Source organism: Aotus nancymaae, unplaced genomic scaffold, assembly GCF_030222135.1.
Source record: "Aotus nancymaae isolate 86718 unplaced genomic scaffold, 86718_ANA_hifiasm-v0.15.2.pri h1tg000029l, whole genome shotgun sequence".
Taxonomy (NCBI): Eukaryota; Metazoa; Chordata; class Mammalia; order Primates; family Aotidae; genus Aotus; species Aotus nancymaae.
The window spans coordinates 42,196,310-42,208,850 of NW_026988442.1; the positions used below are offsets into that span (position 1 = coordinate 42,196,310).

General features: G+C 60.3%; 1 protein-coding gene and 1 non-coding gene across 2 annotated transcripts in view; both read left to right on the plus strand.

Moving 5' to 3' along the window:
* COL20A1 (collagen type XX alpha 1 chain) overlaps positions 1-11,298 on the plus strand; it is a 35,909-nt gene extending 24,611 nt beyond the window's left edge. The window contains 18 exon segments of the mRNA XM_012440432.3: positions 1,597-1,650; positions 1,837-1,890; positions 2,223-2,276; positions 3,113-3,184; positions 4,245-4,280; positions 4,373-4,421; positions 4,620-4,790; positions 5,826-5,869; positions 5,871-5,903; positions 6,087-6,228; positions 7,105-7,240; positions 7,293-7,505; positions 7,806-8,104; positions 8,457-8,585; positions 9,333-9,419; positions 9,501-9,555; positions 10,112-10,188; positions 10,955-11,298. Coding sequence (XP_012295855.3) covers positions 1,597-1,650; positions 1,837-1,890; positions 2,223-2,276; positions 3,113-3,184; positions 4,245-4,280; positions 4,373-4,421; positions 4,620-4,790; positions 5,826-5,869; positions 5,871-5,903; positions 6,087-6,228; positions 7,105-7,240; positions 7,293-7,505; positions 7,806-8,104; positions 8,457-8,585; positions 9,333-9,419; positions 9,501-9,555; positions 10,112-10,188; positions 10,955-11,298 — 2,049 coding nt within the window.
* Positions 11,299-12,169: 871 nt separating this feature from the next.
* On the plus strand, positions 12,170-12,271 carry LOC135277088 (U6 spliceosomal RNA). The gene has a single exon (XR_010344690.1). It is a non-coding gene; the product is annotated as a U6 spliceosomal RNA (small nuclear RNA).
* The last annotated feature ends 270 nt before the right edge of the window (positions 12,272-12,541 follow it).

Genomic DNA, 12,541 nt, shown 5'->3' on the forward strand with positions numbered 1-12,541 from the left:
CTTCGGCCTCATCCTCTTCGCACAGGCCGCTATCCCTCTGTGTTATTTTTTGTACCCAGCTATCTTTCTCCGTTATCGTATTTGATTTCTTGGGTTTCCGGGTTGACAGTGGCATCCCCTGCAAATAAACACTTTGCCGTCGGTTTTCCGTCTTGGTTACTGCGGTTTCTTTCTCTTGTCTGATGGTGCCGGTGAGCACTCCGGGACTGTGTCAGAGCAGTGGTGGCAATTTCTTTCTCTTGTCTGATGGTGCCGGTGAGCACTCCGGGACAGTGTCAGAGCAGTGGTGGCGATTTCTTTCTCTTGTCTGATGGTGCCGGTGAGCACTCCGGGACTGTGTCAGAGCAGCGGCGACAGCACATTTTCTCATTTTCCTCTTGGCTTCACGGAAGGGCCTCCAGCACCGGACGCTGCAGGGCTGTCCTGGTAGCAGGGGCAGCTGTATTTCGTCATGTGGTAGCGAAGATTTAAAACTTCAAGATTAGATTTAAAGCTTATTAGATTTAAAACTTCAAGAATGGACATTAAATCAGCTCTGGTGCCATTGTGGATGTGGGGAAGTAACCGCCTCGTGGAGCTATCAGCTGTTGATTGTGGCATATCCCTAAATACCGGGCGATTCCTGCACCTGCCGAAAATCTGACGTGGTGGCTGAATTCTCGTTACCCACGTAACGTGCGACAGAATTCAGCTTGCTGACATTTTATTTTGGATTTTTCATTGATGCTTATAAATAAGACTGTGGCAGTTTTCTTTACAGTGTTTGGAACCTCGATTTGTTTAAAAGATCATTTGAGTTTAAATAGCAGCAGCGCCCTCTACCCCACAGGGCTGGATTTCCCGTAAAGCCTCAGACTAGTGTTTTGGGGTCCAGGGCTTAAGAAAGTCTTCTGTCTCCTCCATACAGTTGGCCTGTGGGGGGATCTCTGGCTTTTCCTGGCTCATTTCTGCCCCCTAGGCCCCCGCTGGAACCAAGAGTTGGGCAGGGGAGGGCTGGGAGGGCTGGGTGGGTCTGCTTCGCAGGCTCGGCTCTGTGGTTCTCCAGCTCTGCAGATGCCTGCTGTGGGACCAGCTTCTCTCAGACCCTCCCAGGGTGGGCAGTGAGGGTGCTGGGGCTGCCCCTGCTCCTTTAATGGAGCCGTCTCCACGGGCCTGGGTCTGAATGCCCAGAAGGCCGGTAAGGCTGCCTGTGACCCAGAGGGGCCACAGGAGGGGCCACAGGTGGGGCCACAGGAGGGGCCACAGGTGGGGCCACAGAGGTGCCACAGGCGGGGCCACAGAGGTGCTACAGGAGGGGCCACAGGAGGGGTCACAGGAGGGGCCACAGGAGGGGCCACAGAGGTGCTACAGGCGGGGCCACAGAGGGGCCACAGGAGGGGCAGCCAGCATGCCCTTCTCAGGCCCTCCCACTGCCTGTATCTCCAGGGAGAGCCGGGGCCACCTGGACAGATGGGACCGGAAGGCCCTGGAGGCCAGCAGGGGTCACCAGGGACCCAGGGCCGTGCAGTCCAGGGACCTGTGGTAGGTGTCACCCCCCCCCCGCCCTCCTGCCCTGTGCCCCCTCCGCTTTGCTGCCCAGCCTATCTTCCCCTCCAGGGTCCACCAGGGGTCAAAGGAGAAAAGGGGGACCATGGGCTCCCAGGCTTACAGGTAGCATGGCTGGGACCAGGGGACCACGGGTGGGGGAAAGGACAGGGATGGAGGTGGGGAAGAGAACAGAGGGGCCTCTGTGCGGCGGGGGGGGGGCACAGGTGTCAGGGTGACGTTCACAGGAAGGGCCATCTCTTCTGGATGTGACCTTGGCCCTGCCTGGCTGGCCCTTCTCTTCTCTCCCAGGGCCACCCTGGCCACCAAGGCATCCCCGGGAGAATTGGCCTCCAGGGACCAAAGGTGCTGGCTGTGGGCTTGGAGAGCTTTGTCGGGGTGGGAGAGCCTGGCCTGGTGGGTCTCGGAGATGGGGGCTGCGGGGTGGGGAGGGGGAAGTGCTTCCCCCGGGGTGCCTGCCTCACCCCATGCCTCACCCCCTTCAGCCTGTGATGTGGCCAGAAGGCAGGGGGCCTCCAGCCCACCCCAGGCAGGAGCCGTCACCATGGTGGGGGGGGCTACCTCACCTTTGCTGGCTGGGTCACAGGGTGTGTTGGGTGCTGCTGCGGGGCTGTCACCATGGGAGGGGTGGGTACAAACACAAAGCCCACCCAGCTCGCCCCTTCCTTTGCCATCAGGGAATGAGGGGCCTGGAGGGAACTGCTGGTCTGCCTGGACCCCCTGGCCCCAGGGTAAGCAGCGACCTCCCGTGAGCCCACCCCCACCCAGGGCTCCTGGGTTCCAGGGGCCAGGCAGAGGCCAGTCTGAACACCAGCTGCCACCCACCTCACGCCAGGAAGTGGCCAGGGAGGGACTCGGTTCTGCTGGAACTTTCTGCAGAGCCCTGTGGTCGGGTGGGTGTCTGCCCAGGAGCACTGCTTGTCCCCAAGCCAGGGTTTATCTGGCACCCACGGGGCAGATCTGCAGGCACATGAGGCTCCACAGTGCCGGGAGGGCCAGGGCTCCTGGGCATCCTGGGGAGGGCAGGTGGGCCAGGCTGGCTGTAGGGACGCGGCCCCGGTCCCTGCTGACGTCTCCTGTGGGACTTGCTTTTTCCTCTTGGTCTCTGGAGAGGATGTCAGAGCTCAGCAGCCCCAGCCCTCCACAGAGCTGGGGCCTCGCTCTGTGTCCCCTGGTCCTGGGATTGGGGTCTCTGCTGGAAGGCTAGGGGCGTGCTTCCCAGTGCTCTGTGCTGTGAACTCAGTTCCTGGGAAACCTTGGAGGGGGTCTCCTGGCATCAGCCTCGGGCTGAGTGCTGGGCAGGCCAAGTTGCCTCCCTGCAAGCACCTCTCTCGGGGGAAGCCCACCTTGCAGTCACACTGAGGCAGCTGGCACAGCTGGGGACATTTAGAGCAGCATGGGTGCCGACAGCACTGGAGGAGAGCTGCAGGGCAGGGGGAGGCACAGCCTGTCGGAGGAATGGTCTGAAGGAGGCTGGGTCCAGCCAGGGGTCCACCCTTAGTCAGGTCAGGGGGACCCTGGGATGTCAGGGAACCCAAGGCAAACCCTGACTTCTGTATCTCCATAGGGCTTCCAGGGCATGGCAGGAGCCAGGGGCACTATCGGAGACCGAGGACCCCCAGGGGCTGTGGGGCCCACAGTAAGTCCACTTCCAACACCCACCAGCCAGCCAATGGCAGGAGAGTGAAGGATACAAGCCCCACATTCAACACTTCCTGCTGACCACCCAGGGACACTTCCTGTTGACTGACCAGGAACTTCCTGTTGACCACCCAGGACTTCCTGTTGCCTGCCTGGGACCTCTCGTTTACCACTCACTCAGGGACTTCCTGTTGACCACCCAGGATTTCTGTTCACTGCCCAGGGACACTTCCTGTTGACCACCCAGAAACTTCCTGTTGACCACTCAGGGATTTCCTGTTGACCACCCAGGACTTCCTGTTGACTGCTCAGGGACTTCCTGTTGACCGCTCAGGGACTTCCTGTTAACCACCCTGGGACACTTCCTGTCAACTGCTCAGGGACTTCCCATTTGTTGATGGAGGCCTGTTCTGAGCTGGGAGCTTGGTGCTGGTGCTGGTGCTGGTGCAGAGTGGAGCTGGGGGCTGGTTCTGTACCTCCCCCAGCTCCACCCAGGACAGACCTGGTGGAGGGGAGGGGGTGGGGCTGCAGGTTCCATGGGGGTGGGGGACAGACTTGAGAGAGGCAGCTGTAGTATCCCCGGGGGACGCCTTGCCTGCAGCAGCTCCATGGCCTCCCCCTTAGCGGGGCTCCAGGTTCCCAGAGGAGCTGGGGAGGTGGAGGAAGACAGAAGATGGCAGGGAAGTGCCTGGCACAGGCCTGGCCTGGGCCCAGGGAGGGTCTGTTTTCCGCAGTGTCCTAGCTGTGAGGACCCCACACCCGCCATCTCCCCTAGGACAAAATCTACAGCCAGGGGCCAGTCCTTTGTGGCACAAGTTCCAGCCCCACTCGGGACTCCGAGGCAGAACCTCTCCCGTGCCCGCTCTGGGGTGCAGGCGAGGACCATGGGCTCCTAGGATCTGGGAATCTGGGATGGGGCTTTGGCTCTGCCTGCCCTGTGAGGTCACACCACCGCTGTGGCTGTCGGGCCGCCCCAGCCAGGATCCACCCCAGGGCCATCTCACTTCTCACCTGTGGTCTCAGGCCATCTCTGCTGACTTCTTTTCCCTTCTCATCAGGGGCTGCCAGGGCCCAGAGGGGAACGAGGCGAGAAGGTGAGTGAGGCTGAGTCTTTTGGCTCAGCTTGGGTCCTCCTGGGAAGGCACTGGCCACACAGGTCCCAAAGCTGCTCCGTCTTCCCTTGCAGGGGGAGCCCCAGTCCCTCGCCACCCTCTACCAGCTCGTGAGCCAGGCCTGTGAGTCCGCCATCCAGGGTGAGTGAGGTCAGCAGCCCTGCACCTGTGCCCAGCACACCTGTCTGTCCTCACACTGGCCAGGGGAGGCCACCTTCCCCCACCGTTAGCATGCCTGGGCCAGGTGTCCTGGCATGGACTGCACAGGCCTCGCACCCCCTGCCCCCCACTGCGTCTTGCTGATACCCCTCCTCCCCACAGCACACGTGTCAAAGTTCGACTCCTTCTTCCACGAGAACACCAGGCCCCCCATGCCCATCTTGGAGCAGAAGCTGGAGCCGGGTGCTGAGCCCCTGGGGTCCCCTGGCACCCGCAGTGAGTCCTTGCTTCCTGGAGAATGGGGCCGTGGTGGCCGCCACCTTGAAGGCAGAGGTACTGGGCTCCCAGCCTCCCCAGTACAGGGAGGGAGTGTGGGGAGGTGGGGCCCGGCTGTCCCTTGGTCCTGGGGCTGGGGCCTTGCTCTGTGTCACCACAGCAGCCCCTGCTGGAGACGCCACTGTCCAGCCTCTGGGGTGCTGGGGTGAGGACACGGGGCTTTCCTGAGCCCACACAAAGCCAGTCATGGCGCAGAGGTTGGCCTCGGCCTGGCCTCCCGGGAACCTCAAGGTGACCCCTTCCCAGTCTCCAGGAAACATGAGCTGCCCGCTTAGGGCCACCCACGAGTGCCCAGCCTCCCTCCCATCCTCCTCCCTCCCTCTCCCGTCCTCCCGTCCTCTCCCCACTCAGCGCAGAGCCGCAGGCTCCCGTGACTTTGTTGGCGCTCCTCCTCCTCTGAGGTGGCAGTGGTAGGTCACAGCCTGGACGCTGAGATGGAGGAGAGGCTGATTCTGGGAGTTGGAGCCAGAGAGGGGCGTCCGTGGGGAGGACGGACCAGGGGATGACCAAGCTGGAAAAGAACTGAGTTCTGCACCGGCCGGGGCAGCAGCGGGGGCATCTCTGCTCTGCTGGGGCATCAGCTGAATCCCACCCCTTACCCCACAGACATCTCAGGCAACGGGGCAACCTGGAGGGAGCCCTGTGGGTTGCGGGAGCCCCTGCCCTGGCCTTGGGAGCTGCCCACGGTGGCCTGGTTACAGCCTGGCGGATGCAAGGCGCATCACTGCTCAGAATAAACGGCCCCTTCTGTACCCACCTGTGTAGATAATGGTGACAGGCACCGTCACGGGGCCCGCACCTGACGCCTCCCTACCTGACCATCCGCCAACCTCCGTCATGGAGCCCAGGAGGCACCTGTGTGGGGCACAGGGACCTGGCACGCTGCTGCCCCCACCCCCAGCTCTCAGCCTCCATCTGAGGACTGCACCTGCTGCCTGTGCCCAGGGAGGGCCCTGACCCCCTCTGCCCCCGTCAAGACAGGGCCCAAGCCTCTGCGTTTCTCTGTCTTCATATGCTTCCCTTCCCTTGCAGGGGAGCCTAGAGCTGTTGGTCAGACGGGCAGCCCTGGGCGGCAGAGGGGCTAGGACCCAGGCCCTCTGGGAGCCGCAGGTGAGCCCCTGCTGCCTGTGCTTGCCAGGGCTGAGGGCATTCAGGAAGGAGGAGCTCCTGAAGGGCTGAGGGGTAGGGTCTCGTGCTGTCCAGGGTGGAGTGCTGAGAGCACGGGGCCCAGCACAGGCAGGCGGGTGGCCCCAGGAAAAGCAGGGTCAACTGTGGACCCCATGGGGGCAACAGGAATGTGGGGTCCCAGAGATGGACTGGCGTGCCAGGAGCCTGCGTGATCTCGTGGGCTGCAGCGTCGCAGGCCGGGGTGGAGGAGGCCCTGAGCAGGGAGGGTGGAGCTCAGGTGTTCGCACAGTGGACGCTCGGGCAAGCTGTGGGAGGGCTCACAGGAGTCCCAGGAGGGGCCTGTGTGGCCCCGGGTGTGTCAATGAGAGAGGCAGGGTGGGGGCGATGGCAGCACCAGGTAACCTCTGCCTTCCTCAGGAAGCCCGGGCAGGTGGCTCCTGTGTCCAAACTCAGCTGAGGGCTGGTCCGAGGAGCATGCGTGGGGATAGGGAGCAGGCGTGGGGACAGAGAGCAGGTGTGGGGACAGGGAGCAGGCGGGGAGACAGGGAGCAGGTGTGGGGACAGGGAGCAGGCGGGGAGACAGGGAGCACGCGTGGGGACAGGGCAGAGGTGTGGGGACAGGGAGCAGGTGTGGGGACAGAGAGCAGGCCTGGGGACAGGGAGCAGGCGGGGAGACAGGGCAGAGGTATGGGGACAGGGAGCAGGTGGGGGACAGGGAGTACGCGTGGGGACAGGGAGCAGGTGGGGGACAGGGAGCAGGTGGGAGACAGGGAGCATGCGTGGGGACAGGGAGCAGGTGGGGGACAGGGAGCAGGTAGGAGACAGGGAGCACGCATGGGGACAGGGCAGAGGTGTGGGGACAGAGAGCAGGTGGGGGACAGGGCGCAGGTGGGTGCGGCACAGCTCCAGCCTCAAGTAGCTTCAGGAGCCAGAGCGTGGTGCTGGGTGCGAGACCTGAGCCCATGGCAAGGCCAGTGCCTTTGAGCCAGGTGACTCTGCCGGGGCTAGGAGGGCCCAGGAGCACGGGCAGGAGACCCAGGGGCTCCTGGTCAGGATGGGGCAGGAGGGCAGCTGCCCCAGAGTCAGGTCAGACTCCAGAGCGAGAGACAAGCAGCCTTGCTTCTCCACAGACCCATCAGAGAACGGCCCACCCACAGTCCTGCCCACAGTCCTGGCCGCCCAGGGCCCTGCCCATGGCTCTGCCTGCCCACCACTCTGCCCACAATGCTGCCACCCCCGGCCCTGCTGGAGACGGTGTGTGGAGACCCAGGACGTGGGCTCTCGGGGTGGCCACAGTGCCGGACGCTGGCCCTGAGCCGGTGCCCAGCCGTCCTCAGCCTCTCAGATCAGTCCGCCCTTCTCTCCTGCCAGGATGTTTTCTGCACTGCCCCGCGGAACCCTGTGCCTTCCTCTCTGGGTTTATCTGGACGCCAAGGGCAACCACATCCTGGAGAAGCCAGGACGAAAACTCAGGGAGAGCCTGCAGGTGGAAGGAGAGGGAAGGAGTGGCCTCGGCCCACCCCACGCCCTTGGCTTTGTAGCATTTCCAGGTTCAGATAAACCACCGAGTGCTCGCCCATCCACGTGAGGCGGGAGTCATTTCCCGGGAGGGTGTCCCCCACCTTGGCTCTGTGCACCCCACCTTGAAGCCCTGTAGTCCCAGCCCCAGTGGGGAAGGGGAGGGGCCGGGCTGACTGCGAATCGAGGTCAGGAGGACAGCCATCTCAGCAGCTCTCACACAGGCCCACCCGCATGCCCTGCCCCTTTCTCTGGGCCTCATCGAAGCCCGGCGGGGCCCTGCGGGGCCTCCTCACTGTGCGCCTCATGCAGACAGCAGCTCAACTGCTGGCCCTCCGGTCACCTGCGTGCTGGCTCCTCCCTCAGAGCAGCACTCCCGCCCAGCCCCAACGCCTTCGCACCTGGGCGCAGCAGGACCCTGTCCACCTCCTCATCCCCTCCACCCCCCGCCCAAGAAGGAGTTCAGATTCTGTGTGTGAGCGGCCATCCCTCCCCTGCCCAGCCCTGTGTGGAGTTCCTCGTGTGGGGACGTTACTTTGATGAGACTTGGCACCGTCACCCCTGGTCCTCAGGGTCTCAGGGCAAGGGCGTCCCTTGGCAGGCTTCTGACCTGCATGCTCCTCGGCACCTCTGCCCAGGTCTCTCCCAACCATCACGGGCTCTCCGTGAGCCTGGACTTACTGCCTTATCCCTACTGTGTCCCAAACAGCATGGGGGCAAACTCAGAACACACACGCGGGCTCCTGGGCCTCGTAGCCCATGGGGGTGATACAGGAACACCTTCCTTTCCAAACCAATATTCAGGACCTAGTCCACTTCCCACCTAGACAGCTAAGCAAGAAAGGTGCCAGAAAGGAAGAGGGAGCACATATCATTGAGGAGAGAATGAAAGGTTTTAAAAAGGAGCAAAGAGAGGCCCTTGATGCTGACAGAAGGAAGAACCGAAAGTGTACCCCGAAGAGGTGAGCGCAGAACAGCCTCAGAGCAAACGCTGCATCCACAACTCACCTGCTCCAGGACGCAAGCAGACCTGGAGACCGAACAGTGACAGGCAGCGTCGGCCAGACGGGGGAGCACCTGCGGCCATGGGAGCCACAGCCCGGCCAAGGCCAGGAAGCAGCCCCAAATGCCAGCCCCCAGTGCAGCGTGAGAATACAAACAGGCCACTAGAAATTCCCAAGGTTTGTGGACGAGTCAGAGGTCACAGAATCAGGGGGCATCAAGACAGATTTTGCCCTGAGGGACAAAGACAGCATTTGGCCAAAGTAGGTGCAGGTAAAGCAGCATCTGGGGCTGAGTTCTAGCCTTCGCTGCAGGTATGAGACACAGTTGTTGGGAGCAACAGCCTAAGCCAGCCCCTGTGTCCTGCAGGGAGGGCACTAGGTCACTTGCTGTCTGTCCAGGAGCTAAGTTGGCTTCAGTTGTGTGAGCAGTGACACAGCTTGGTTGGGCTCACTTGGTTTCTCCAGGGCTGGGAATTCAATGTCCCCTGCTGAGCTGAGAAGGCTCTTTGAGCAGTGGAGTCAGCAGCCTTGGTGATGAGACGGGAGTGGGCTGGAATCAAGCCCAGAGCTCACAGGGCATCCAGAACCTTCCAAAGGACCCCCTCTCTTGAGGCTCCAATTTGATGAAGGGACTGGGTGGCTCATGGAGACCATGCTGGCAGCTGGGAGGAGGCAGCCTGGCAGGAGGGACCAGGGCCGCTCTAATCCCCACTAGCCCCTCAGCTGCCTGAACCCCCCTACCCTGCTGATGCTGAAGACGATTCTCAGCCTCAAAAGGGGAGTCTGGGGTTGTGAGGAGGTCATGGAGTCCCCGGGCTCGTGCTGGAGTCATAGGGTGGCATGGGCGAGTGGACTCTAAGGGGCTATGCAACTGTGCGTATGTGTGCAGGCAATGCCAGGTGGCTCTGCCTGAGTCCCCAAGAGCAACCCTGGAAGCTCCAGCCCTTCACAGCCCCCGCTGAGAGCCACCTGCAAGGTGGGGAACTGGGAAGAATGGCTCAGAGATGAGCTCAGAGGGAGGGGCGGGCACAGCCCCCAGGAAGGTGGCTGCTTGCAGGCCTGGGGGGAATGCACGGCTGGGGCAGGGGGCGCTGTGCCCGCAGCGCCACCAGGTGAGGCGTGTCCACCCTCAGAGGATGGCTGTGGCCCAGGCAGTGTCAGAAACGGGAGTGGAGGAAACCCCACTGTAGAGGAGCCTGCCTGTTGCCATCTGCACCTGGGGGTGAAGGGTGGCTGCCAGTCCCTTCATCTACCAGGGACCAGGGCAGTGGGGATGGCAGAGCCGGGACACGGGGACCCACGCGTGCGCACACACCAGGGCAGACGGTGGGGGAAGTGTGTCCTGCAGATTCAGTACATTTCTTGGGAAAGGGCATGGAGCATTTGAACTCGAGCCAGAGCACAGAAGTGATTTCATAATACAGCCCATCATCGTGAGTTGATGGTAAGTACGGAACTCCAAGCCCAATGGAGAAAAATTCTCCTCGCGTGTATGGAATATCCACACTAACCCTGAACTCAGCCACAAAGAAACCTCACATTCCAAAGGATCGTGCCGTTCAGAACTTACTCACCAGCTATGACGAAGTTAGAAAAACAAGCAACAGCAGCGAGCTAAATAACACAAGCTCTGTGCCGCCCGGGGCCCTGGCGGTCCTCCTGCCGCAGCTCTAAACTCAAGCTCTGCGCCGCCCGGGGCCCCAGTGGTCCTCCCGCCGCAGCTTTCCGAGTAGCTGCACCCACAGGTGCGTGCCACCAAGCCCAGCCAAGGTTTTGCATTTTTTAAAATAGAGACAGGGTTTTGCCACATTGCCCAGGCTGGTCTTGAACTCCTGAGCTCAAGCGATCTGCCCTCCTTGGACTCCCAAAGTGCTGGGATTACAGGAGTGAGCCACCGAACCCACTTTAAACACAGGTTTTAAGAAAGATTCCAACTCAAAGAATTTTAAATAGAAAAAGAACCCCTGCAGCAGCGTGCATTCATTAGTACCGTGTTGAGCTGAGTTGTCATCGGCTTCCCCACATCAGGCTTTGCCATCACATGTAAAGTCCTGTGGGCAGGAAACGACACGGCGGGAATCCCAGGCTGTGTGGCCGTCCTTGGGAAGTAGGTGCTCTTCGTCGCAAGATGGCTGCTGCTGCTCCAAGAGTCACGCCTCCCTCGGGGGAAGGGGCCGGGGTCATGCTGGGTGAAGAGCAGCAGTGTTAACAGGGGTCCCACTTGGAGACGTCTGCTTGTACCTAGTGACAAAGACTGCAACTGTCCTTGTCCGGGAAGCAGACGTTTAAGCTGAACACGTTGCCACCTCCCGTAAAGTAATTAAATGTATTGATTGTGTAGGGCTTGATGTGGCTTCGAGTAACAATAACAGGATGAGATGTCATGGGCTCTCGCGGTGTGGAAGTGACCCTCTTAGGGCCACGGGGAGGCCTCTTTCCCTCCGTGGCTCTGCATCCTCCACACAGGACACTGCCCTGGTTTTCCACTGTCACGTCACGTTCCGATCACAGGAAGAAGAGGAGGGAGAAGGGCTGGCCTGAACCTGGAAGGCCACGTCCCAGAAGTGTCCTTGCCACTGTCAGCTGCATCCCCGTGGCCAGGCGTCGGTCCCATGGCCAAGCAGAGCTGCAAGAGTAGAGCCTTTTCTGGCTCCTCCCCGAGGCAGGAGGGAAAAGGGAGGGTGGGGCCAGCCGTGGGCCAGACACAGAGAAGAAGGCGGCCACGACGCCCACCAGGGCACAGTGAAGGTCAGAACATCCCCAGCGCCTGGCCAGGGAACCGAGGGCCGCCACAGCACTGCGCAGAGAGGACAAAACCACAGACGAAGAAAAGGCTGAAAACCAGAGGCCCGTGACCCATTTTACGCCAACAGAGCTGCAGGCCCAGGTGAAACGGGTGTTCAAACATCTACATTTCCAGAAGAGTCTCCACAAAGACTCCTGAAAGCGAGATGGCCACTCACAGAGGCTCCTGCCCGGCGAGACGCCAGGATCTGAACGCAGAAACTGCGGACGCCTGGGAATGACACAGGCCACCGTGTGTGCACGTGTGCGTGCATGTGTCTGGATGCACGCATGTGTGACGGTAGCCCACAGGAAACGAGACTGTCCTCCCCAGATCCATGTACACACACACGCACACGAGGCATGCATTTGCAGACACATCCGTACACACACATACTCACGTTCACGCGCACACAGCGCATGGGGAGGTGTTCACAGGGGAAAGTGGGGTATCTGAGATCAGAAGCATTGGGAGAGACGAACCGGGGAATCCGCGCCAGGCAGAGAAGAATTCATGTTTGTTCGCTTTAGTCTATTAATCTTTAAAAATCTTAATCTCTTTAAAGCGGCAAGGAGGGATATCAGTAACATGAAGCCAGAATTGCAGCTATAAAGGAAAACCAACTGGAATATGTGTGTATAGAAATAAAAAGAGAAATTTCAAAAGCAGAGCCATAAGATCAGGCTTGGGACGTCTCCAGAGAGGCTTCGGGGAAAGATGAAAGGAGGAGAAATTCTAAGCGTTAGCACCCACACAATGGGCGCTTCCAGGAAAGAAACAGTCAGAGGAGGGGAAAGGTTGAGATATCTGACTTTCTGAAGATCTGTGCATTCGAGAAAGATTTAAGATCTCACATTAAAAGGGCCCAGAACGTCGAATAAATTTTTTAATGTACCCTGAGGTTCCTCAATGCAATACATAATAATGACGGTGAAAAAACCATTTAAAAAATCTTCAGTACATACACTAAAATAGACACAGAGAAGATAGCATGGCCCCTGTGCAAGGATGACATGCAGTAAAATAAGTAAATAGAAACCTTTCTGGGGCAAACCTGCAGCCCAAGCTACAGAAGAACCAGGGGCCAGCAGAGGAGAGGCTGGGACGATGACCTCGCGGCGCTGAAGGGAACACGCTCACGTCCCACATCCAGGAGACTCATCGCTTAAAGGAATAAGGCGAAAACACGTTCTGAATCCCAGACAGTGTCAGAAGGAGTAATACACAAGATCTTCTCTGAAAATAACACTGAAGTATTCTGCAAAAAAAGGGGGAATCATCAGAAATTGTACCTGGGAAAATCCCACCGTAAG